The 22,913-nt window shown below is 35.8% G+C and overlaps 2 protein-coding genes across 4 annotated transcripts; one reads left to right on the top strand and one right to left on the bottom strand.

Annotated features, from left to right (window-relative positions):
- Positions 1-3,954: 3,954 nt before the first annotated feature.
- LOC145128615 (uncharacterized) lies at positions 3,955-11,807 on the bottom strand. Of its 3 annotated transcripts, XR_013717016.1 has the most exons (12): positions 11,535-11,807; positions 10,837-11,166; positions 10,673-10,745; positions 10,471-10,583; positions 10,299-10,383; positions 10,129-10,201; positions 9,896-9,951; positions 9,756-9,821; positions 9,510-9,575; positions 9,273-9,373; positions 4,077-6,333; positions 3,955-4,001 (listed from the first exon to the last, which is right to left on the bottom strand). XR_013717016.1 is itself a non-coding variant. In XM_079063433.1 (11 exons), the coding sequence occupies exons 1-10, from the start codon at positions 11,720-11,722 to the stop codon at positions 9,293-9,295; spliced, it is 1,131 nt and encodes a 376-aa protein (XP_078919559.1). In that variant the 5' UTR covers positions 11,723-11,807; the 3' UTR covers positions 3,955-6,333; positions 9,273-9,292. The 3 variants fall into 3 exon arrangements, 2 of the variants coding, with proteins under 2 accessions (XP_078919559.1, XP_078919558.1); XM_079063433.1 differs by having other exon boundaries at positions 3,955-6,333; XM_079063432.1 differs by lacking the exons at positions 3,955-4,001; positions 4,077-6,333 and having other exon boundaries at positions 9,042-9,373.
- LOC145128614 (Leucine-rich repeat protein kinase family protein) lies at positions 4,515-8,973 on the top strand. The gene is made up of 14 exons (XM_079063431.1): positions 4,515-4,635; positions 4,721-5,243; positions 5,717-6,168; positions 6,258-6,375; positions 6,480-6,548; positions 6,641-6,709; positions 6,806-6,874; positions 6,950-7,021; positions 7,090-7,158; positions 7,251-7,707; positions 7,941-8,067; positions 8,140-8,398; positions 8,498-8,630; positions 8,710-8,973. Exons 1-14 carry the CDS (start codon positions 4,560-4,562, stop codon positions 8,926-8,928), a joined length of 2,712 nt encoding a protein of 903 aa, XP_078919557.1. The 5' UTR covers positions 4,515-4,559; the 3' UTR covers positions 8,929-8,973.
- Positions 11,808-22,913: the final 11,106 nt, after the last annotated feature.

A 22,913-nucleotide genomic window follows, 5' to 3' on the forward strand; every position in this document is an offset into this window, starting at 1 on the left:
TTTTGTGGAATCAAATGTTTTTGTTCAAATTTATGATACTTGGTTTTGCAAAAAAAAATTGAGGACATCTTAAAATCTTGTGCTTCTGGTGCTCTATAGTTCTGATTGGAATGCATGAACTCTAGGCATTTTGGTTTAAACTTTGAATTGCTCTGGTCTTTGGCTGGCCTTTTTTTGTCATGATATGGTCTTGATCGGACAAACGAATGAGTTTTTTTTGGTTCATGTTCGTTTGTAAACTTGTTAAACGAATAAAGATAAACAAATACAAATGAACAAACTTGTTAAACGAATAAAGATAAACAAATACAAATGAACATATATGAACATTTAATATATTAATATATAAAAAACAAATACAAATGAACATATATGAACATTTAATATAGTAATATATAAAAAACAAATACAAATGAACATATATGAACATTTAATATATTAATATATAAAAAAACAATCGAGCACATATGAACATAAATAAATATAAACGAACAATACAAACGAGTGCGAACATAAATAAACAAATGAGACCATTGTTCTTGTTTGTTTGTTTAACTAAACGAATAAAAATTTGTGTTTATTTTTGTTCATTTATTAAATAAACGAACATAAATGAACCTTTTGTTTAACGATTTACTAAATAAACATTTAGTTTGTTTACAACTCTAGGTATTGGTGTATAAGTTTTTGACAAACCAGTGTCTTAGAAACTTTTGAATAGCTTTCAGGTTAAGCATTTAAGTTGATTGAAATGGCTTCTGTGTTGTAAGAAACACTTCCAGTATTTTTGTATACAAGGGAAGGGAAATCTTGCCTTACTTGTCATGTTGTTTTCTTATGCTTAAGAGCAACATGCATTTTTACTCGTTTATTTTTACCGGTCCCCTTCTTGTTCTTGTATACATTCGCTTCTTTTTACTTGTAACAAATGTGTTAATAAATGTGAATAAACTTTTTATTTTTTTTTATTATAAATGTTGGATCCCAAGCAATTAGTCCAAAGCTCTCATTCATTTGATCCTTACCAAAAGCCGAACACCCCAAGAGGATGGGGCTGCCGAGAATTTGCACAAACCGAGAAGAGAGATCGAGCAAGAGAGGGACTCATAATGAGCAAGAGAGGGGAGGGTGGCTCCTTATGAGGGTCAATTCTCTTCTACTAGGGTTTATCCCTTTTACCTTCGGTAATTATCTTTTATTTGGTAAGTGAGTTATCATTATACTTAAAATAGGAGATAATGACTAACAATAGATATTTATTGTTAGCCGATTGAGCTTAATTAGTTTCAAATTAATGCATCATAACTTTTGTTTTAATAAATCATATATTGTGTGTAACCAAAATTGACACTGTTAATTATGGAAAGTTATCAATTTGTAACCATGAGTATATTTTCAACGGTCTACACATGTCATAGCAACTGTATGGTCTTTACCACCTTTAGCCTAACAAAGTGTACATCATCTAAGACTACATATGTACTCGTAACCTAGAGGTATAACAATTCTTAGTAAGTGATAAAATATTACTTTGTTGTGTAATATCCATATGAATGTAAGACATGGAAGTATGTCAATCAAACATTCAAGATTATGTTTTTGATAGAGATTTGTGATGACAAACAACGTACTACACTATTGATCCATTATCAACTTAGTTTGAGTATAACCGTACATTTGATGTCAGCACAAATTATCGTGGGGACCCGATATATCGATCCCACCCATTCATCATGTCGTACCTAGACATTCTCATATGGCTATCGGTTATTGACAATGTTGGAAAACATCAAAACACAACAAAATACAGAACTAAGAATCTCATGCATTTCCATTTGAAGACTTAATCTCCATTAAGTACACATGAGTATGTCACAAAATACTATCTTATAAGTGGGTTACTTGAATACTTAATCTCCATTAAGTACACATGAGTATGTCACTGTCATGTCAATCTCTATGTATAATTTACTAATAACTAATATTCAGTAAGTTAAGTACACATGCAAATTGAACACAATAATAAATTAATGAAGTGATTGGAATCCATCATATTATTAAGTCTCAACATAATAATCATCAAATTAGATAAAATTTATAATGTAATGCCTATCGACCTGGTATGAGTATCATGTTTGGTCTGCGACAATGGTTTGGTGAACATACTGGCAAGGTTCTCTTCCGATGTGACTCTGTTGACTATGATGTATTCTTCTTCGTTAAGTTTTCGGACGTAGGGGTAATTCTTCGGTATATGCAATGTGCGTTTTTTAGCTCTGGGTTCTTTAGTCAAGATGATTGCACCCTCATTGTCACAGAAGATCTCAATAGGACCCTCTAAGTTTGAAACAACACTGAGATCATCAATGAACTTGTTCATCCACATGGCCTCTGTTGCATCTTCATTAGCTGCTATATACTCATCCTTTGTCATCGATCCGCTATTATATCTTATTTGGAACTCCTTTAAGTCACCGCTCCACCATTCAGTAAGAACACAAATCTCAACTACGGACGAGAAGCGTCTCTACTAGTCTAAAAACTAGCATCAATACAACCCTTTACATTGCGCTCTTCCATACCTCCATAAACCAATAACATGTCATTTATCCTCCTAAGATACTTAAGAATGTTTTGACATCAGTCTAATGATTTTCACCAATGTTAGCCTGATAACAACTCGTTATGCTCAAGGCACATGAGATATCAAGCCTAGTACATATCATGGCGTACATGATTGATCCCACGACCAAAGCATATGTAACTTGATTCATTTTTTCTAGCTCACTAGAAGTAAAGACTCTAAACTTTGCTCAATGTCATACCATGTTGCATAGGCACACTCTTTCTTAGAGTCCCGCATCTTGAATTTCTTCAAGATTTTATCTATGTAAGTACTTTCGCTCAATCCAATGATTCACTTAGATCTATCTTTATAGATCTTTATACCTGGTATGCATGATGCTTCTCTCAAGTATTTCAAAGAGAAACAATTCTCAAGCCAAGTTTTTAAACTTTGCAAGGTTGGGACATCTTTTCATATGAGTAGAATGCCATCGACATATAGTACAAGGAAAACTACAACACTCCCACTAGCTCTGATATATACTCATGACTCATCTTCGTTTTTCGGAAAACTAAACTCTTTGACTTCTCATTGAAACAGATTTCAACTGCGAGATGCTTGTTTAAATCCATAAATAAACTTGTCAAGCTTACTTACTCTATTTTGATATTTATATCGTACAAAACATTTTGGTTGTGCCATATATATACATCTTGTGTAAATTTTTCATTTAGGTTTGCCGCTTACACACTAATAAATATGGTGTACAACCAATTCAAAATTAGTTTACAAACATTGAGTCAACCGGGACTGCTAGCAATATCGAGCCCAAATTTAACCTCAAAATTATATTTCTTGTAAGGTGTTTTTTTGCCGACTTAACCAATTTTAGTGAATCGGTGGCCTGATTTATTTCGGTTGAACTGATCGGTCTGACTTTTAAAGATATATGACCCCACCCACCACAAATATTGTCGACTATTTAACTTTTATCCGTTTACTTTTAATTAGGGAATCTCATGTTTTTTCTATTATAGATTTGCCACTGTATTTCTAGAAAGAAAAATGGTTTAGCTTTTGTTTTCTTGATAATTGATTTCTTTACGACTTGTTAAATCCAAAAGTAACGGGGGAAAGGGTGAAACAACAATCATATATAAAGAAATATTGCCGTTGGTTTAAGTATCCTATGCATCATTACTTCATTAGTCAATGTTCACTTTAAGATAAAGATCAATTTCAATAGTCACTCTCTAATAAAATCCATCTGAAGGATTTATTAAATGTAATCAGAATTTAGCTTTCAAAACAATCACTTTATCCACTATAATTGCTCAAAGAAGCTATAGTATAAAAATGATTACAAATGTTCAATCATGCATGTGCTATTTTGAAATTTTGTATCCGTTAGGACTGTTACCATGGTATTATTGTCCTGAAATAGGTAAATTTGAACATTATTTTATTATCATACTTAAAAAAAATAAAAAAATAAAATACTTGTTTCAACCTAATAACCGTCCTGCCCAATTCGATTGTGTTACCACCTTCGGCTCGAACCAAACAGAATGCCGACCAGAATAACCAACTCAAGATGTTCATGGACAAAGAAATATAACAAAAAAATAATTATTTGAAAACAAATAACTAAAAAGGTATAAAATCGTTTTCTTATAATCATGAAAGTGGTGGTTAAATGATTGCGATTGTAAAATTCCTCAGCACGTCCTCATGATCACTGTCCCTCCCTTTACTCATCCCTTAAAAAAAGGTTTGAAAATTACCCAAATAACATGCACTTAACTTACTATTTTGAATCCAATATTAGTATATCCAAGGCAATTACTAATAATAGTTATCAAGTATTCACATCACTTCACCATAACTAAATACTACTTTCTAAAAGAAAAAGAACAGAAAAACCCAATTGCCCATGTCTTAAATTAAGTTGTGGGTGGGTTGTGTCTTCCATCACTAGAATTATCTGAATCATATGGAATTCCATTGGTGCTTCTTCACTAGCTTCTTGTTCCTAAGCTACCCCAACCTCATTTCATCTATACAAGAAGGTGTACATACCACTATCGCCTTCATTTTTCTTTAAGACATTTGAACTCTTATCTTCTTTTATCCTATAACTTATTTTTGTAACAGGTTTTTGGAGTTTATCATGTGGAAGAGCTACAAATTTCATTGATTCCTCCAACATTTCATGGGTATCAGACTATGGATACATCACAAAAGGGAACACCACAATTCTTGATTTCAATGACTCGATTCGTTTTTTCCCAAATCCTAAGAACCGAAACTGTTATAAACTACCAATAAACTACACATATTCATCCTTGACTCTTATTCGAGTCAGTTTCATGTATAAAAACTATGATGGGCTTCAACAACCACCAATGTTTTCTATTTCTCTAGGAACAGCTGTTTCTGCTACTATTAACCTATCATTTAAAGATCCATGGGTAGAAGAGTTCATATGGCAAGTTGACAAAGAGACTCTTTTGTTATGCTTGAATTCCATTCCGAATGGTGGGATTCCGGTCATTTCTTCAATTGAAATCCGACCGATGCCTCAAGGAGGTTACTATAATGGAATGGAAGATTTTACAAACAAGTTGCTTAGAAAACACTTCCGGATCAACTGTGGTTTTACTAATGGCTCTATTAGGTATGTTTTTGGAATGAATGGAATCTGTGAAACCTGTCGTAGGTATAATGTATTCGATGGAATGGAATTCGATAATAAAAATTGAATAACTAATTCTTAAATTGTTATTTTAATGTGGGTGATTTGGTTTTTTAATAAATAAAAGGAAGAATGGAATTGAATTCCGCCCATTTGTCATGGAATGAAATCTCAAAATTCAAATTCCCGGAGAATCCCATGTGATTGGAATTTGAGAATCTATTCCATTCCATGATATGTTCGGCCGACAAATGGACGGAATTCAATTCCATCAAAAAAGGAATATGAAGGAGCCTGATGGAATTGAATTTCGTCCATTCGGCCACCAAACACTCCATGGAATGGAATATTGAACTCCGATTCCGTTGGAATCCACAAACCAGACATACGCTTATTATTATTATTATTTTTTAAATCTTGATTGGTTAATAAGTAAGATGATGTTATAATTGTAGGTACCCTTTGGATGAATACGATAGGATATGGGATCCAGATGAAGATTTTTCGCCTTTTCATACATCAATTGGATTCAGTAACCCTGAAACTTTTGATACATGGAGCCTCAACGAGCGTCCTCCTCTACCCGTTATTCAAACGGGTAGAGTTTTGGCTAGGCGAGAAGGGTTAAGTTACAATTTTGCCCTCCAAAATCTTGGAGATTACTATCTTGTTGTATATTTCGCTGGAATTCTTCCGGTTTCACCCACCTTTGATATCTTGATTAATGGGGAAGTTGTTGAATCAAACTATAGAGTAAAAATCTGGGAAATTGGGAGCTTGTATTTCTTAAGGAAAGGAATCCAGAACTTGAATATTACTTTCAAAGATATTACTTTCTACCCTCTTGTCAATGCAATTGAAGTGTATGAGATAGTAAACATACCTCCCGAATCCTCTACAACAGTAGGTTAGCCTCCCTCCACCCAGTTGTACGCTGTAGAATGTAGAGTACAACCCTCTGAAGCATGTTATAATATAACATGCCCTTTTTTGCAGTTTCAGCTCTTCAAGTTATTCAGCAGTCCACTGGGTTGGATCTTGAATGGGAAGATGATCCATGTTCTCCAACAACCTGGGAACATATACAATGTGAAGGAAGTTCTGTCACCTCATTGTAATAATAATAAAAAAAACATGTGTCAGATTTAAAATTTTCAAAATATTCGAATATTTTTTCTAAGTTTTTTTTTTTTTTTTTTTTTTTTGACTTATTGGTAGGGAACTATTTGACATGGAATTGAGGTCAATCAGTCCTACATTCAGCGACCTATTCGATCTAAAAACACTGTGAGGAAGAACTTATAAACAGCAATGCAAGCAGTTCAATTCAGTTGCTCTTTTTTTTTTCTTTAACTCTTTTATTTCATTATATAATGCAGAGATCTTCATAATACATCACTTGTAGGGGAAATCGAAAACCTGGGTGGCTTAAAGAGTCTTGAATATCTGTAATGATCAACGCACATCTCAAGTTCAGATTCTTTTATTGTTTCTTGAATTTAAGGCTATTAATCAAGAAAATTATGGACTTAAAAAAATTGCAGGAACCTGAGTTTTAATAAGTTAATATCATTTGGGACTGATCTGGATGGCTTAATCAGCCTTCAAGTTCTGTAAGGCTCGTCCTTCATCATATTTCTATGATCATTTATCAAAAACAACAATCTCACTGTTTTTTTTTTCTGTAGGGATTTAAAGAATAACAGTTTAGAAGGTTTAGTTCCTGAAAGCCTTGGAGCCATGAAGAATCTTCACCTATTGTAAGTTACTTTCTTTGTGATTGGATCAACTAAAAATCTTTGTTCCACTGATTTCTATAATTTATTAGGATTCTGGAAAACAATCATTTACAAGGCACCATCCCAAAGGCATTGAACAAAGATAGTCTTGAAATAAGGTATGAAGGTCCTGATTCCGACATTCCAAGAATCGCTGTTTCCAATTCCGAGCATCTCTAGAAACACGAACTAACACATTGATTGTGTGCAGAACATCCGGGAATCTGTGTCTAAGCTTCTCCATATCAAATTGCTATAATACTACACCAAATGCTTCGATTGATGCACCAAAAGTTTCGGTTTTCGACAAGAAGAAGGAAAAACTTCATAGCCATTTAGCAATTGTACTTGGTGCAGTTGGAGGAGTACTTTTTATTCTTATTACCATATCTATTTCAGTTTTGTTCTTATACATAAGGTCAAGGAGAAACAAAGAACAATTTAAAAAAAGAGAAGGTGAGCAAGCTGACCTGGAATTGAGAAACTGGACTGCAGCAAAAACCTTCTCTTACAGAGAAATCAAAGCAGCCACTCGCAACTTTAAGAAGACTTTAGGGCGTGGTAGTTTTGGGTCAGTCTACCTCGGGAAACTTCCAGATGGAAAACAGACAGCTGTCAAAGTCCGATTTGATAAAACAAAACTCGGAGCTGATTCTTTCATTAATGAGGTATGTTCAACTTCAACATCTAAACTTTGTATGGATAACCCCGTTGAATGTGTAATGATGTACGTTTGGATACATAAAGACTTTCTTTTCTGGAGAAAATGACCGTTTTACCCTTGTATTTAGAAATGACATTGAAGAACAAAGAGTGTCTGTATGTATTAAGCCACTCTGTATGCATTAAGTCAAAAAGAAACAACAACCTATTCTGACAAATTGAAGGATTGATTTTCCAGGTGTCCATTTTGTCTTCAATTTGTCACCAAAATCTTGTAACTTTTGAAGGATATTGCGATGAATCAAAACAGCAAATACTGGTTTATGAATATTTACCTGGTGGATCATTGAGTGAGAATCTTTACGGTATGTCTGTTACGTTTTATAAATCCTAGTCTTGTGTTGTATCATTTAAGTTGCTCTTTTTTTGTTTTGCAGGAGCAAATAGCAAAAAAATAACATTAAATTGGGTGCGTAGACTTAAGATTGCCATTGATGCTGCAAAAGGTTTGGACTACCTACACAATGGGAGCAACCCACGGATCATCCACCGTGATGTGAAATCAAGCAATATACTTTTGGATGCAAACATGAATGCTAAAGTTTGTGATTTTGGCCTATCAAAGCAAGTAACTCAGGCAGATGTGAGTCACGTGACAACTATGGTGAAGGGAACTGCAGGGTATCTTGACCCCGAGTGAGTTTCTCTTTTGTCAAAAAACCATGAAATTGTTAAATAATAACAACAAGGTGATGTTCTAAGTTCTATTATTCTATACTTGTATTTATATGCCAGATATTATACCACACAACAATTGACCGAAAAGAGTGATGTTTATAGCTTTGGAGTTGTTCTTTTGGAGCTAATTTGTGGTAGAGAACCATTAAGGAGAACTGGATCACCGGATTCATTCAATTTGGTTTTATGGGTATTCAAAAAAATTCTCCTTTTCTATTTACACTTATGTTAGGTCAACCTTTGACCAAAAAAATTGGAAATTTTGGCAGGCGAAACCCTATCTTCAAGCGGGTGTATTTGAGATAGTGGATGAGAGCTTACAAGGAACATATGATGAAGAGAGTATGAAAAAAACAGCTGCAATTGCTTCCATGTCTGTTGATAGAGATCCATCACAGAGACCAAATATGTCTCAAGTACTTGCTGAACTTAAAGAAGCCTACAGTATCCAACTATCTTATCTTGCAACTGTTGAACTTCCCACTTGAGAGATGTAATAACACTTAAATTATATGTTTAGTATTTATTGGAAACATGTTGCACTTTTTGAGCATGATATGTAAGAACTGAGACAAATCTAACCAGTAATATAAAGCACAAGTAAGAAACAGCCTTGTATATAGCTTCATAGAAGATAAAGCATGTATAGAATTACAAATGAAAGACAGCTCTTGTGGTTTGAAAAATGAGCTATCTAAATCTATGATCTATCTACACATCAAATTTTACTTCTTTCTAGTTTTCTTATCTACCATCTATTATCTATCATCCTGAAAATAATGTAATGTTTTGAATAAGTTAATAGTAATAATATCTATCTAATCCTTGGTACCTCATTAATTGGTAGCAAGGTCAATTAGAGTAACGCCTTCTCAGGTAAAAAAATAGTGCTGTTATAGCTGCCACAGCATATGGGAACACAGTCCATACTCCCTGTGTAATCACAAAATTTATTAGCTTACTTTGAATGGAAAAAAGGGAAAATTACAATATATATATATATATATATATATATATATATATATATATATATATGAGGTAGGGGTAGGTGTAAGGGATAGATTCTTACAACTACTGTAGCAACAGTGGCAATGGCAAATACAGGGCGTTCTCTCAGTAAGAAGCCAATTGCAAGCTGAGATTCACAATAAAAATGGAGGCATCAGATAACCAAAAATAAATAGATTACAATATCCTTATTTGGATGAAATAACAGAAAATCTATAGTTTCTATACATGAGGTTTTAAGTCCACTAAATTATTATATTAACTGTAAAAATATGGCAACCATGTGATGAGATAGAAATTATGTAACCTGAATTGGAAGAGTAATCAAGCCACCACAACAAACACCAGCAAAGAAACACTCAGGGGATATATCCTGTGATAAATGAGAAATTGTTTTTTTATGATATTGAACAGATTAGGGTTATATAAAAACCTATGTTCACTAACCAGTGCCCCAGCAAAAAAGGCTGTTGGATTTCTCACTCCTAGAGAAAATCGTTCAACTGCAAATTAAAATGTAAAGATAAAGAGTCACAATCGGCAATTTTTAACAATTGTTTAGAAATACAGATTTAAGAAATGGCATAAATATAATAAGTAACAGATGAATCTTCAGAAAAGCAATTTTACATAATTGTGAGCATGTTAATAGGAATTATTAGAGCATAACTAAAACGTACCAAAACCAATGAGATTCCCATATCTTTGAACAATGTTGGTAAGGCCAAGTGCTTTGTCTTTGCTAATCCCTAACTACAGTCATTATATAAATTTAATCACTTAATTTCATTGTATATGTCAAGAAAGATGCATATGAAAGTACAAAAGGTATCTAGGAAGAAAAAGAAACCTTTGAATAAACATCATCAGATGCACCGGATTTCTTAAAAAGCCTCCCAAGGTAAAATGGTATCATATCACTAATGCAAACTCCCCTGAGATTTATTTCAAGATTACAGTGCAAGTTTTGCAAAAGAGCATGTGAAAAGTTTGACTATTTATATAAAGATACATGCACTAACCAGTATACCCACAATACAGTGGACAAAATGTGTGGGGCATTTCTAGAAAATGATTCAGCCAAAGACTGTCTTGTCCCATCCAGTGACAACATCCGTGCTAGTGAGATGCCCACCTACAACATTCAAGATCACATATTTTATATATATCAACATGATCACTTTCACATAACTTTGTTTAAATGTATAGAAGAAAGTCACACACCCATATATTCAATGCCTCTTCACTGATAAAAAGTCCACATCCTGCAGCCATCAGCAGCCAAAAATAGATCCATCTGACATGAACAATATAAGTAAAGATTTATACATGAGTATGACAAAAGTGGATTTATATTACTTAAGAACACAATAAGATTAGACATATACCCTGGAGTGTATTCTGGAAGTATGATTTTGTATCCAAAAGCATTGAATGAAAAACCAACAGCAGAGGTAGATGAACTCCCAGCCAATATTTGAATGCCAGAAGATGATCCCTGATTGGGCTGTTTAAGACATATGGACAATAGTGTGATTGTTGCAGCTACACCCAGGAGTATTGCTAGTTGTGCCAGCAATGAACTCTTAGTAACAGTGGTTTTATTTTGTTGTTGACTCCCAAGTATCACATCAGCAGTTTCATCTTGTCCCTCAGAGTTGTTTATGTATCTTGTTGCGTCAGTATATTCTGCATCTTCTCCCCGAAAGCTTCTAGTACTAAAGATAATGAACGATATGTTAACATACATACATGAATGTAATCTTTAACTACCAGTTAAAACCCTTGCTGAGGATAATCTATTAAAAGTTAACAGAGAAATAGGTTTTTGAGCAAAATTGAGATGAATCAGACTATCAACGACAATACTAATCTTAAATTTTGTTTCCATTCCTTTGTCAAGTGCATACAGATGCTAAATCCATGCAAATTAAAACTAAAAATCCTTGAATTTAAGCCAAAGCAACCATAATGAACAGCGAACGACGTGACATAAGACTAAAAGCTATTAGAATGCAAAAGGAAAAAGTATACCATCATGGATAAGTATACATGTGCATACATAATGTCACACAGAAATGATTACCAGAAAGGTGAACGGTTGAACAAATTTTGCGTACTGTTAAGAGCGAGTTTTCCGTCATGCGTGAACAACCTACCACCAGACAAACTGATATTACTGCTTGAACGCTTATTGGACCACAACTCAGACGACTGTGGTAGGCGGTTGCGGTGGTGCAAAGAGGAGTTTCCAACGGAAAGAACCACCGCCATCGACGAATGCGTACGGCGGAGCTCAGGTTGGTGGCCACCGTGAAATATTTCCTGCGTAGTTGAGAATTGAGATGACGATTTTCGACGGGACTTTGGGAAGTCTTTTGAAACGTGTGGTCGAGGCCTCCTCCTTGGGTGTTTATGGGCCGTTTAGTCCATGACACTTGGGCTTCATTTTGTTGGCTGCTGTAGAGGTGCACAAAAAATCCGGTTCACGAACCGAACTGGTCACTGAACTGAAAACCGGTCCACCTCTGAACAGGTCCATTGGTGAACCGAACCAACTTCGAACTGAACCGCCGTTTTTCATCTATTCGCATTTCTAGCCGTTGGGATCGGTTTACTCCGAACCGGTGCAGCGAACCGATGTTGAACCGGTTATGCACAAACCACATATGATACACATATATACCTACTGTTTTAGTGGTTTTCTTTTTTAATATGTCTTTTAAAGAGTCTAACCATTCTTACCAATTAACCATGCATATATTACCCATAATATCTCCAAAAACAAAACAAACATTGCAAAAAAAAAAAAATAGCAATCCCATCGGGTTTTTTTAACAGGTTTGAGGAACCGGATTATGGTGAACCGTTTTGTATAGGATTGGATTATTTTGGTGGTGAAGCGGTTTGAAACCGAATCGGTTTAAGGGTGAACCGGTGTTGACTTTGTTGACTACAACCAAACCAGTCCACCGAACTGAACCGATTCGGAAAAAAAAAACGGTTTGTGCACCTCTAGGTTGTTGTTTGCAAAATGCAAAGTGCAAACCTCCCATGGCATATCCCAAATCTTAATGCACAAATTTGCAATATTTTAAAAACCGTTTTTTTAATTGAACTGGTATGATGACCGGTTTCTGGTTTAACCGGTTCGACCGTCGGTTCAAAAGGTTTCTAGAATTTTTATCTTTTTCCCTGTTTTCCTACACACACATAGACATCCACAAGTTTAAACAATAAAAATACACATAAATACAAGTTGTAGATCAATCCAAATAAATTAAAAAACACATGACCATAAGTTTACATTAATCCACGTACATCAAAAAGAGAAAAAATATATATAATACAAAAACAAAATATAGTTTGTAACGTCCCAAAAATACCGAGTAAAAATTTCATTTTAAATAAATCAAAACCATTCATTCATTAATCCAAAAGACGAACATAGTCAAAGTATTCTCAAAACATCAAATTAAATCATAAATAGTTAAAGCGGAAGATGCAGTGCGATCAAGTCGGGCCCTTCCTTTTGAAACCAGAAGTACCTGAAAACATTTTAAACATAAATCGTAAGCACAAAACTCAGTGAATTCCCCAAAATACCTCATACCATACAAATAACGGGCCTTGCCCAATGAGTATAACGAGCCTCGTTGTAACATCTTGATGTCAAGGTACCTCTAATTTCAGTCCTTTAATTTATTTATGTGCATTTTGGCCCCTTAGTTCAAGAAAGTATGCAATGGAACCCTAATGGCATTATTGTAATTTTTGGGCTTCGGAGTACGCCAAGCATACGTGGTGTACGCTGAGCGTACTAGGACGCGCCCTAGTACGTTGGGCGTACTTGCCAGATTGGGAAACCCTAGTTTTTAGGGTTTGGCTAGTATTTAAGCATCCATAAGTCTCATTCTTACCCTATTTTTCAGACTCCGTTAGCAAAAACGTGTTATCTTGTAAACCCTAGCCTCATTGGAGACCTTGGAAGGTTGAGTGTGGAGTGTTCCAAAAGAAGAAGAAAGTGGTGGTAAAGCTTGGAAGCTTGAGGAAAAGCTTGGATCTGGAAGTTTTACAACTTTCTCCATCATTTCAAGGTACAAATTTCATACCTTGATGGCTAGTTTTCTAGATCTTGCTTATGTGTTGATTTCATGTTCTTTTTAGTCCCAAATGTCTCATCTTGAGCATGGTATGTTCTTGACGATTTGAGTTGTCCTTTCAGACCCTAGGAGGGGTCCTAAGTCATAAAAATGAAGTCCCATTGGCTAGTTTTGCTCCACGCATCTTGTAGAAGGTCTTAATGGATTAAGACCTTGAGTTAAGATCTTATTAGGCATGTAAAGTCATAAAGTTGGAAACTTTATGACTCTATAGTATATTTTGGCCATGGATATGAAGTTGGGACGTAAGAGCTTAAGCTATTAAGCTCTTAACAAGATTTTTAGGCTTGCGAGAGTATGCCCCACGTATTCGGAGTACGCCCCACGTACTCGGTCAACCACCCTGTTGGTGGTCAATTTGTGAGGCCTCGTGTACGCCTTGCGTACCTCAGGAGTACGCCCAGCGTATGCACCCTGAGTTGACTCAAATAGGTTGACTCAATTGACCTAGTGGGTTTGACCTTGAGGGTATTTTGGGTATTCCGGGATTTTGATGGAATTGGTCAATTGGTGGAAATAGGTTTCGATTAGAGAGCTGATATTCAGATTCGAGACCTCATCAACTTCTTTTCAGTTTGCGAGGTGAGTTTTCCTCACTATACTTTTGGGTCGAAGGCACCAAGGCCTGCCCATTGGATTGTTATTGCTTTTTGGTATGTTGTAGTAATTTGTTAGACTTGTATCCTGGTATATAAGATGATGCTATGCTTAGGGATCTGTAAGATATGTTTGATTGTCAGTTGACTGGTTATATATGTTTATTTTCTGGTATATGTCGACATATTGTGTTGGGTTGGGTTGAGGTTGTATTGCTCTGTATGGTAGCCAACAAACCCTGGATCATTCCAGTCTCCAGATATGAGTTGAGGGTCAGGTAGGGCATGCCAGAATCATACTGAAGGCTCATGAGCATTCCCGATACGAGCTGAGGGTCGGGTAGGGCATGTCAGACTCGTACTGAGGGCTTGACGGTATTCGGTCCAAGGACTGATCTGGTCGGGGAGCAAGCCAGACATAAGTTGTGGGCCCCGAGGGCAATCCAGACTTATGCTATGGGCTCAGGGGTAATCCAGACTTTTAGTTGTGGACCCATTACATGTTGTTATTGTATATTTATGTTATTTGGCTAAGCGTTGGCTTACAGTTGTGGGTTATGTTTCAGGTACTTCAGATGACCGCGAGAATGCGAAGGTGTGACCATACACATCCTCATGTTTTGGACTTGTGATTTTGGGAACTCTAATGTTGAAATGCTTTTGAAAACTATGTTTGTAAACAATTTGTGAAATTGATGGATTTTTAAAAGTTTAAATTTATCATGATTTTTTATGAGTGTTACAAGTTGGTATCAAAGCATTGGTTTGAGTGAATTAGAGGAACACTCGTGTGAATCCAGTCTCAAACCAAGGAAAAAGATTTTAAAAATGATTTTCAAAGTGTTTTCAAAATAATCAAGGAGGATACGATGTGTACGATTAGCCGGAGCCAATAAGTAGACCCCAAATTACCACACTGTTATTTGATTTGTGATATGTTAGAACAACATGCTAGTAATAGGCTAGGGATCTTCAGGAATCACATGATAGAATTGCCTGCTTATATGATGTCTAATAGCCTATGGTTCTTCCTTATTTGAAATTGACTTCATTATTGTAGTTGCTTAGTGTATGCATCATGATTATACATAACAAAGATTCTATAGCCTGAGAATGTTTGGTTTGACCTTATTTCCTGTTCTTGTTTGATGAAGGGATTAGGGTAGGATCAGATATTCGATTATCTATAGGATCCAATGTTATGTATGATTAGCATACACGAGTGTTGCAGGGTTGGTGGAAGTTTCATGGATGAGTTGTGTGGAGTCATCCAGCCAATTTTGAAATGTTAGCCTTCCTCTAAGGTGTGAGGATTGAGTGTGTGCGTATGCTATTATGTATTGTTAGGGTTGTTGTGATGATCTGTGATACAAATACGGGTAGGTGTGGAAGGTAGTATGGGTATGTACTATTGAAAGCACATGACCCGTACGCGTCACAGGGAAGTCACAACCCCTAGGGCTTTGTTGGGAGTTGGTTCCCCTGATATGATATGCGTGTTATCTGATATCTCCCTGGTTCATTTTCAGTATGGTTATGACGAGACGATTTGAGGCTGGATCCGGATCGGGATCGGGAGCTGGCAGTCAGGGTGGGTCGGCTGTATCCGAGGATAGGATTAGGTAGATTCTTCAGGAGGAGGTTGTTTCTCACTTTCGAGCATAGTTTCCAAAGATGTTCGGGTCTATCAAGACCGTCATGGTGGAGTATTTTGATGAGCGTTATGCTTCTTTGTCTAAGGCTGTTGTGGCTGCAGCCACCGCAGCCGTTGCCGCTTTTAGGGTTGGTGTTGGGAGAGTCTTCCAGTATCGGGACTTCAACAATACGAAGCCCCTAACATTTTATGGATTTCAAGACCTGATCATAGCCATGAGGTGGCTGTCTGACATTGAGGGGTGTTTCTTCACTTGCTCTTGCCCCGCTGACCAGAAGGTCGGGTGTGCTCTGAACCTTCTGAGGTCCGGAGCGAAGTATTGGTGGAGACTTGTGACTGGCTCGTATTCTTCTGAGCAGAGACTTGTTGTGTCTTGGGAGTAGTTCTCGGAGATGTTTCGTTCTAGATATGTTATGTTGGTTGAGCGTGATAGGTTGGCCCAGGAGTATTTGGATCTGAGGCAAGGGACGGAGTCGGTGACGGAGATCACCAAGATGTTCACGGAGAGGGCCATGTTTTTTTCCTGAGTTTACTACTTCTGAGCAGGCTCAGATGACCCATTACTTGAGCATGCTCAAGACGGATATCAGGCAGTTTGTATCCACTCACCGTTATGGTTTTTTTGTTGGAGTTGCAGGAGGCCGCTAGGCAGCGTAAGATTGAGATGGAGCTCCAGACAAAGGAGCAGAGACCAGCCCCATCGCAGTCGCAACCTGTGCCGAAGTGGTTCAAGGCCGCTGATGTCAGATCTGGGGGGTCGGAAGGGCCACACTTGTGGGAAGTTCGACAAGGTTCATGAGGGTGCTTGTCGATCATCTTCTGGGTGCCACAATTGTGGCCGACAAGGCGATATGGCGAGGGATTGCCACCAACATGCCCCAACACTTAGCTCCAGGCTTTGTTACCATTGCGACCAGGTTGGCCATGTGACGGCCAACAACCTCTCTCTTGCAGCTAGGCCGGTGCATGCTCCAGCGCTGGCTACTCTTAGGATCACAAATGGGAGTCAGGGTAGGGTAGAGCCCCCGAGGGCTCGAGGTCGCGCTTTTCAGCTCACTGTCGAGGAGGCCAGAGCAGCTCCAGATGTTGTTATTGGTATGTATCTACTCATTATCTTGTTGATTATGTTTTATGTTATGCTTATATATGCCTCTGATATGTATTTTCCTAGTTAACTCCTTGCCTGCTCTTATGTTGTTTGACTCGGGTGCGAGTCGGTCGTTTGTATCTCGATTGTTCAGTAGGGAGTTTGATGTGCCTATTGGGGAGTTAGAGTGTCCATTGTGGGTTTCTATCGCCAACGAACACGAGGTTTCTGCATCTGCGGTATACCAGGGTTGTGTGCTAGAGATCTTCGGGGTGCCTTATCCGATCGATCTGATCCCGATTCCCATGAGGATGTGTGCGCGATAGTGGGTATGGACTGGCTGAGCAGGTTTGGTGCCATGATTGATTGTGAGGGCCAGCGAGTGGTAGTTCGAACCCCAAGTGGGGGAGAACTGGTTATTTATGGAGAGGGCACCAGGGTCTGTTGTATAAACCCTGGTGACTATGCATACTTAGTGCCTAATCCCTGGTGACTATGGACTTAGTGTTTGTTAGATAAACCGTGACGACGATGGACTTCGTGCCGATTCCTTAGGATAATCCTTAGGAAAGAATGAACGAGGAATAGCTGATTCTTAGGGTAAATCCTTAAGAGTAAAGAAGATAATGGGATGGGTAATTGGGTTAAATGTTTGATGATTAAACATAATAATTATATTATTGTGGGTTGAAAACCCTATGTACTCACCAGGTTTCCCAACCTGACCCACTCAACTTATTTGTATCACATGTGTCGATATGAGGTTAATTATACAGAGGGATTAAGGAGATATAAATCACTAGTGATAATGAATGTAAGTTCTGTTTATGTTTATGTTTCTGTATTGACAATGACATCCCAATGTTTTAAAATGAATAAAAATACATTTCTTCGGAAATGCTTGATAACGTATTTATCATGTTTTTCTGGGAACAAATTCCGCAACACTTTTATTCAAAAGGATACTCTGATTTTTAAATAAAGCATAAACGAATCGGTCTTTTCTGGCCGTGAAAATGGGGATGTCACAAAAAACCCTTTGGAATGAATATAAAAAGAAACCTACTGACATGTACTGCGGAGAAATCCCTATAACAGTATCGTCAACAACGATGACTAAGATGACCTTTAGTATAAATCCTTAGGGAAGAATAAATAAGAAAACGGGGATGGGTAATCGGGTTAATTGTTAATAATTAAACATATTAACTATATTATTGTGGTTTGAAAACCCTATATACTCATCAGGTTTCCCAACCTGACCCACTCAGCTTCTTTGTATCACAAGTATCGGTACAAAGGTACATGCATAACGAGAGATTCAAGGAGATATAGACTGTTAGTCTAAGATATTGTAAGGCATGTTTATGCTTATGTTTGTATGAGTTATGACATCCCAATATTTTATAAATCAATGAAAAATATTTCTTCAAAAATACTTTTATGGTACCAAATTCAACAAATAAACTCTGGTTTTAAATAAGCATAAATAAAAAGTTTTGAGATGACCATAAATATGGGGATGTCACGGCCACGACGTGACGGATGTATCCACACGACGTGGCATGGTTGTTTTAATTGCGTGTCTCAAATTGACTGCCACAATGTGGCAATATATTGGCCACAATGTGGCGTCTATTTTGGGCAAACCCTAATTTCGGGCTTAAGGCCCTATTTAAGGGAAACGATGGCTAGGGTTTCCTCCACCCTCAACCTCCATCACCTCCAAGATCCTTGAAGAAACCCTAACCCTCTCTCTCTCTCTCTCACACTCACTCTCTCTCTCTCTCTCTCTCTCTCCCCCCTCTATCTTTTTTTTTCTCTCTCTCTCTCTCTCTCTCTCTCGTATTTGAGCTTATCTTTGGTATTTTGGTGCACTTTAAGGAAGAAGAAGAATTGGTGCAAGGATTAAGCAAGCAACACCACCCATCTTTAAGAACGTTTTCTGGACCATTTGTAAGGATTCAAGCTTTCATCTTTATGGTTTAATCTATTAGATCTATGTTGTTTTAACCCATTGTGGTCCATAGTTTTGATTAGAGTGAATAGGTGGAATAAAGTTTGCAACTTTATGACCTTTTTGAGTCCCATGAGCATTATATTCTATGGATCTAAGAGTTGGATGTGGTTTGTGAACTTTGCATGAGTTTTTGGCCATATTTCCACCTTTTTGACCTAGCTTGGGTATCAGACATGTATGGGGAATGCATGTCCATAAAGTTTAGATTTTTATGAGCCGTTAGTGTCCCTAGAAGCTTCCTGGAGAGTATAAGTTTAGAGATTAATGGATTAAGGTCTGAATCCATTAGGTTGTCCAAAGTCAGAAACCACGACGTGGCGAGTAGGCTGCCACAACGTGGGGATCGAGGAATTCGCGACCGTTTTGTCGGCTAGTCTCCACGACGTAGCTAATGATTGGCCATGATGTGGCGACCATCTAGAGTTGACTTTGATTGTTGACTTTGACCGTTGACTTTATGACTTGGTTGACTTTTGGCCAATTAGCTAGTTTTAGAAGTTGGACTAAAGGTTTACCTTGTATGGTTTATTAGGAGGTGTATAACACCCGATTCATTGACTGTGAGAGCTGTTAGTTGTTGACTACGTCTATGAGGTGAGTCTTCTCACTATACTATGTAAGTTGCTAGATTGTCTTTGTGACTCTTGCATAAAAGATTGTGGTTGGATCACAACACATGTATGAAAGACTGTGGTTGAATCACATCACCTGTATGAAAAACTGTGGTTGGATCACAACACTTGCATGAAAGACTATGGTTGGATCACAACACTTGTTTGTCTTTGTGACTTTCATGGAAGACCATGGTTGGATCATGGCAGAAAGGTTATGGTTGGTCTATAATCTAGGAGTGATTGTAAGACTATGGTTGGATCATAACGTTCACATAGGGTTGAAATACACCCCTAGGGCTGGGCCCATTGGTATGTATAGTATGTGCTATTTTGGGGAACTCACTAAGCTTTTTGCTTATGGTTTTGTGGTTTAAATATTTCAGGTACTTCTAGTTCCAAATGGAAGGGCCCAACTTGACCGCACAACATCCCATGATGGCTTTTTTCACATGATTATTACCATTTTACTCTGATGTTTGAAAGATACATTTTACTATTATTGGTTCTGAACAAATGATTGTTTGGTTTTGATGGTTTGAAAATGAAAATTTTTATTAGTATTTTAGGGATGTTACATGTGAAAGTTGAAGTCAAGAGCTTTGAGATTAGGGGCTGAATTTCAATTTATGGAAGTTAATATTTAGAGATTTACGAGATGAATTTCAAATTATAGAAGTTAAGGTATGATCTTTGAATTAGTATCAATATTGATGTAGTAACAATTAGAGTTTGGTCCTCAATTGTTTAAATAAATACTTTCTTGGGTTAAAGTGAAAAAGTTAATATGATAAAAATGCTAGTTGTGTGTAAAGTCAGAACCAAGACTAAAATTAGTAAGTTAATGGGATAACCATGTCTATAGGTGAAATGTTAGAACTAAAGCATCCAAATCCCTCCATTCACTTCATTTTTCAAATATGGAACCAAATCCCTCCATTCACGTCATTTTCAAACATGGATATATAAAGAGTAGGAAGATCTAACTTTTAAGAGATTTTTATAAAATTAGGATCAACATTGAAGTGTATTTAGTGAATCTAGGTCAAAACATTCGGAAAGAAGTTTGAGGTAGCTTATTAAACCCTCGTTTGTCAATTAAGCTTCGATGTCTAGAAACCTCTCTTAAATTTTAATTTTATTATAAACTTGGTGTTAAAGCAAAAACTATTGTATAATTTCATGTTTCCATCATTAATGTACAAGTACAAGTACGTCTATAAGGTTGAGATCATTCTCTTGAAGCTAAAATGGAGTTTTTTCCGGATCATTATTTGACATGCTATTGAATTGATCTAGTGGGATTTAATTATATTTATCGATTTGGCTTCATATTGAATCTTATAAAGTCTAAATCACGATTTTTAACACATTCAAATATATGAAATAACGATTTAACAAGTTTTGATGAATTTTTTTCAAGTGAAAATTAACCAAATCTTCAATAAATGAATTATATAACGATTAAAGGATGTAAATAATGTTAAAATATACTTTGGAGTCAGGTGTTCATCTTCATTGCAAGGCATAAGTGAAAACCAAATCTAGTGGTCACGTCTACAGTTTTGAATTCCTATTTTTGGAAAGTATGATTATCATCATCTACTAATTACTAATGTTAACGATGTTGATTGCTACATCATTTAATGTTTGTGCAAAGTTTTGAATTATGTTAATCTATTCTAGATTGTTGAAGTCTATCTCTTAGTTGATTTAGGTTATGAAAATAAGAAATTTGGCAAAAACCACAAAATAGGACTTATTTGCGTTTAGCTATGTAAGGCCTTGTAGAAGGCTTTGTAAGACATTGTAGAAGGGTCAAAAAGAGGCAATAAGGAGTGTCATTAGGTGTAGGCGTATAAGGACTTACAAACTAGTTTATAAGGCCATGTAGATCTCGTTGCAAGACCTTGCAAATTTTTGTAAGGCCTTGTAGACCTAACTTTGGATATCTAGCTTATTAGTTTAATTTAAGCTGATTAATAATAGTCATTTGTTTGATTATGCATGTTCATATGTTATATAATCCTTCAACACTTACAGTAACTTGTTAAAAGATAACATATACACTCAATGTGAGTTCATTACCTAAGAGCATATGTCCCATAAATAATATGTATTTGATTTATCTTATGATTTGAATAACACATGTGAAATATTATATGTAATATGTGTTGCTTTCATGGATTACTATATGTAATATGTGTTGCATTGTCTCTCGATGTTATTATTGCACACTCTTAGTTTTTAAAACTATTGCAATTTTGAATGTGCGAGACCTTATTTGCAAATTGTTTTCTTAAAATGATTTTTTATCCTATAAAACACTTACACTTTTATTTTAAATGACTATTTCAAATAGTTTATACAAGATGTTTTTCAATCGAGTATACAAATATGAATTCCCTTAATATTTGAGTATTTTTTTTTATTAAGATCCTAAACCCTAGGGCTTTGATATGAAGTCCGAATAATCAAATTTTAGTGTTTGAATAATCGTTTTGGCTATAAGATTAGTTGTTAAGTTTCAAAATTTTAATGAGTGATAAATTACTTAATTTACATTATAATTCATTTAAAATACTTTTAACTCAAATAAACAAATAGCATACAATTGCATTCAACTTTATGCCAAATATTGGTCAGTTTTTGAAAATTTGAGAGATACGAAATACAAAACACAATGTACAAATCTATTAAACAAAAACCAATTAATAGGTAAAATCAATCAATTAATTGGTTAAACCCTACAAAGAGAAACACAATGTACAAATATATTAAACAAAAACCAATTAATAGGTAAAATCAGACAATTAACTCGTTAAACCCTACAAAGGGAAACCAATTAAAGAGATTGACATATCATAGCTAATTAAACCAAATAAGTTAATTAAACCTAATAAAGAAAAATTAATAAATAAAGTTAATAAATGATGAACAATACATGTGATCTCCTTTATATATATATATATATATATATATATATATATATATATATATATATATATATATATATATATATATATATATATCAAATAATTTATTCCTTATTTTAGACTCCCCGTCTGCAATTTTCAAACCTAGCATCTTCAGTATTTATGAATAAGAATGGATTGTATTTCCTACATAATCTTCTTTAATATACTTTTGTTTTTAACAACCCATCTATCGATAAAACAATATGGGTTGTTGCATAAATTATTTGATCCGAGAGTTGTAATGAGAACATTGATGTATGAAGTCCGATTGAGATTCATGTTAGCTTGCAGGTGAGGTGTCTGAAGTTAGATTAGTTATCCGGTTAAATAGTTAATGCATATATTAATGATATAAC

The sequence above is a fragment of the Lactuca virosa genome, chromosome 8, assembly GCF_052849685.1.
Source record: "Lactuca virosa cultivar CGN04683 chromosome 8, Lactuca_virosa_CGN04683_v6, whole genome shotgun sequence".
Taxonomy (NCBI): Eukaryota; Viridiplantae; Streptophyta; class Magnoliopsida; order Asterales; family Asteraceae; genus Lactuca; species Lactuca virosa.

Excerpts from the sequence above, each read along its gene's own strand:
- LOC145128614 (XM_079063431.1), top strand. The coding sequence starts at position 4,560 with ATGGAATTCCATTGGTGCTTCTTCACTAGCTTCTTGTTCCTAAGCTAC. Across the intron at positions 6,376-6,479 it reads GGAAGTTCTGTCACCTCATT|GGAACTATTTGACATGGAAT; the intron begins GTAATAATAATA and ends ACTTATTGGTAG. Across the intron at positions 6,549-6,640 it reads CTATTCGATCTAAAAACACT|AGATCTTCATAATACATCAC; the intron begins GTGAGGAAGAAC and ends TATATAATGCAG.
- LOC145128615 (XM_079063433.1), bottom strand. The coding sequence starts at position 11,722 with ATGGCGGTGGTTCTTTCCGTTGGAAACTCCTCTTTGCACCACCGCAAC. Across the intron at positions 10,584-10,672 it reads AAGAGGCATTGAATATATGG|GTGGGCATCTCACTAGCACG; the intron begins GTGTGTGACTTT and ends TGAATGTTGTAG. Across the intron at positions 9,374-9,509 it reads CCACTGTTGCTACAGTAGTT|GGAGTATGGACTGTGTTCCC; the intron begins GTAAGAATCTAT and ends GTGATTACACAG.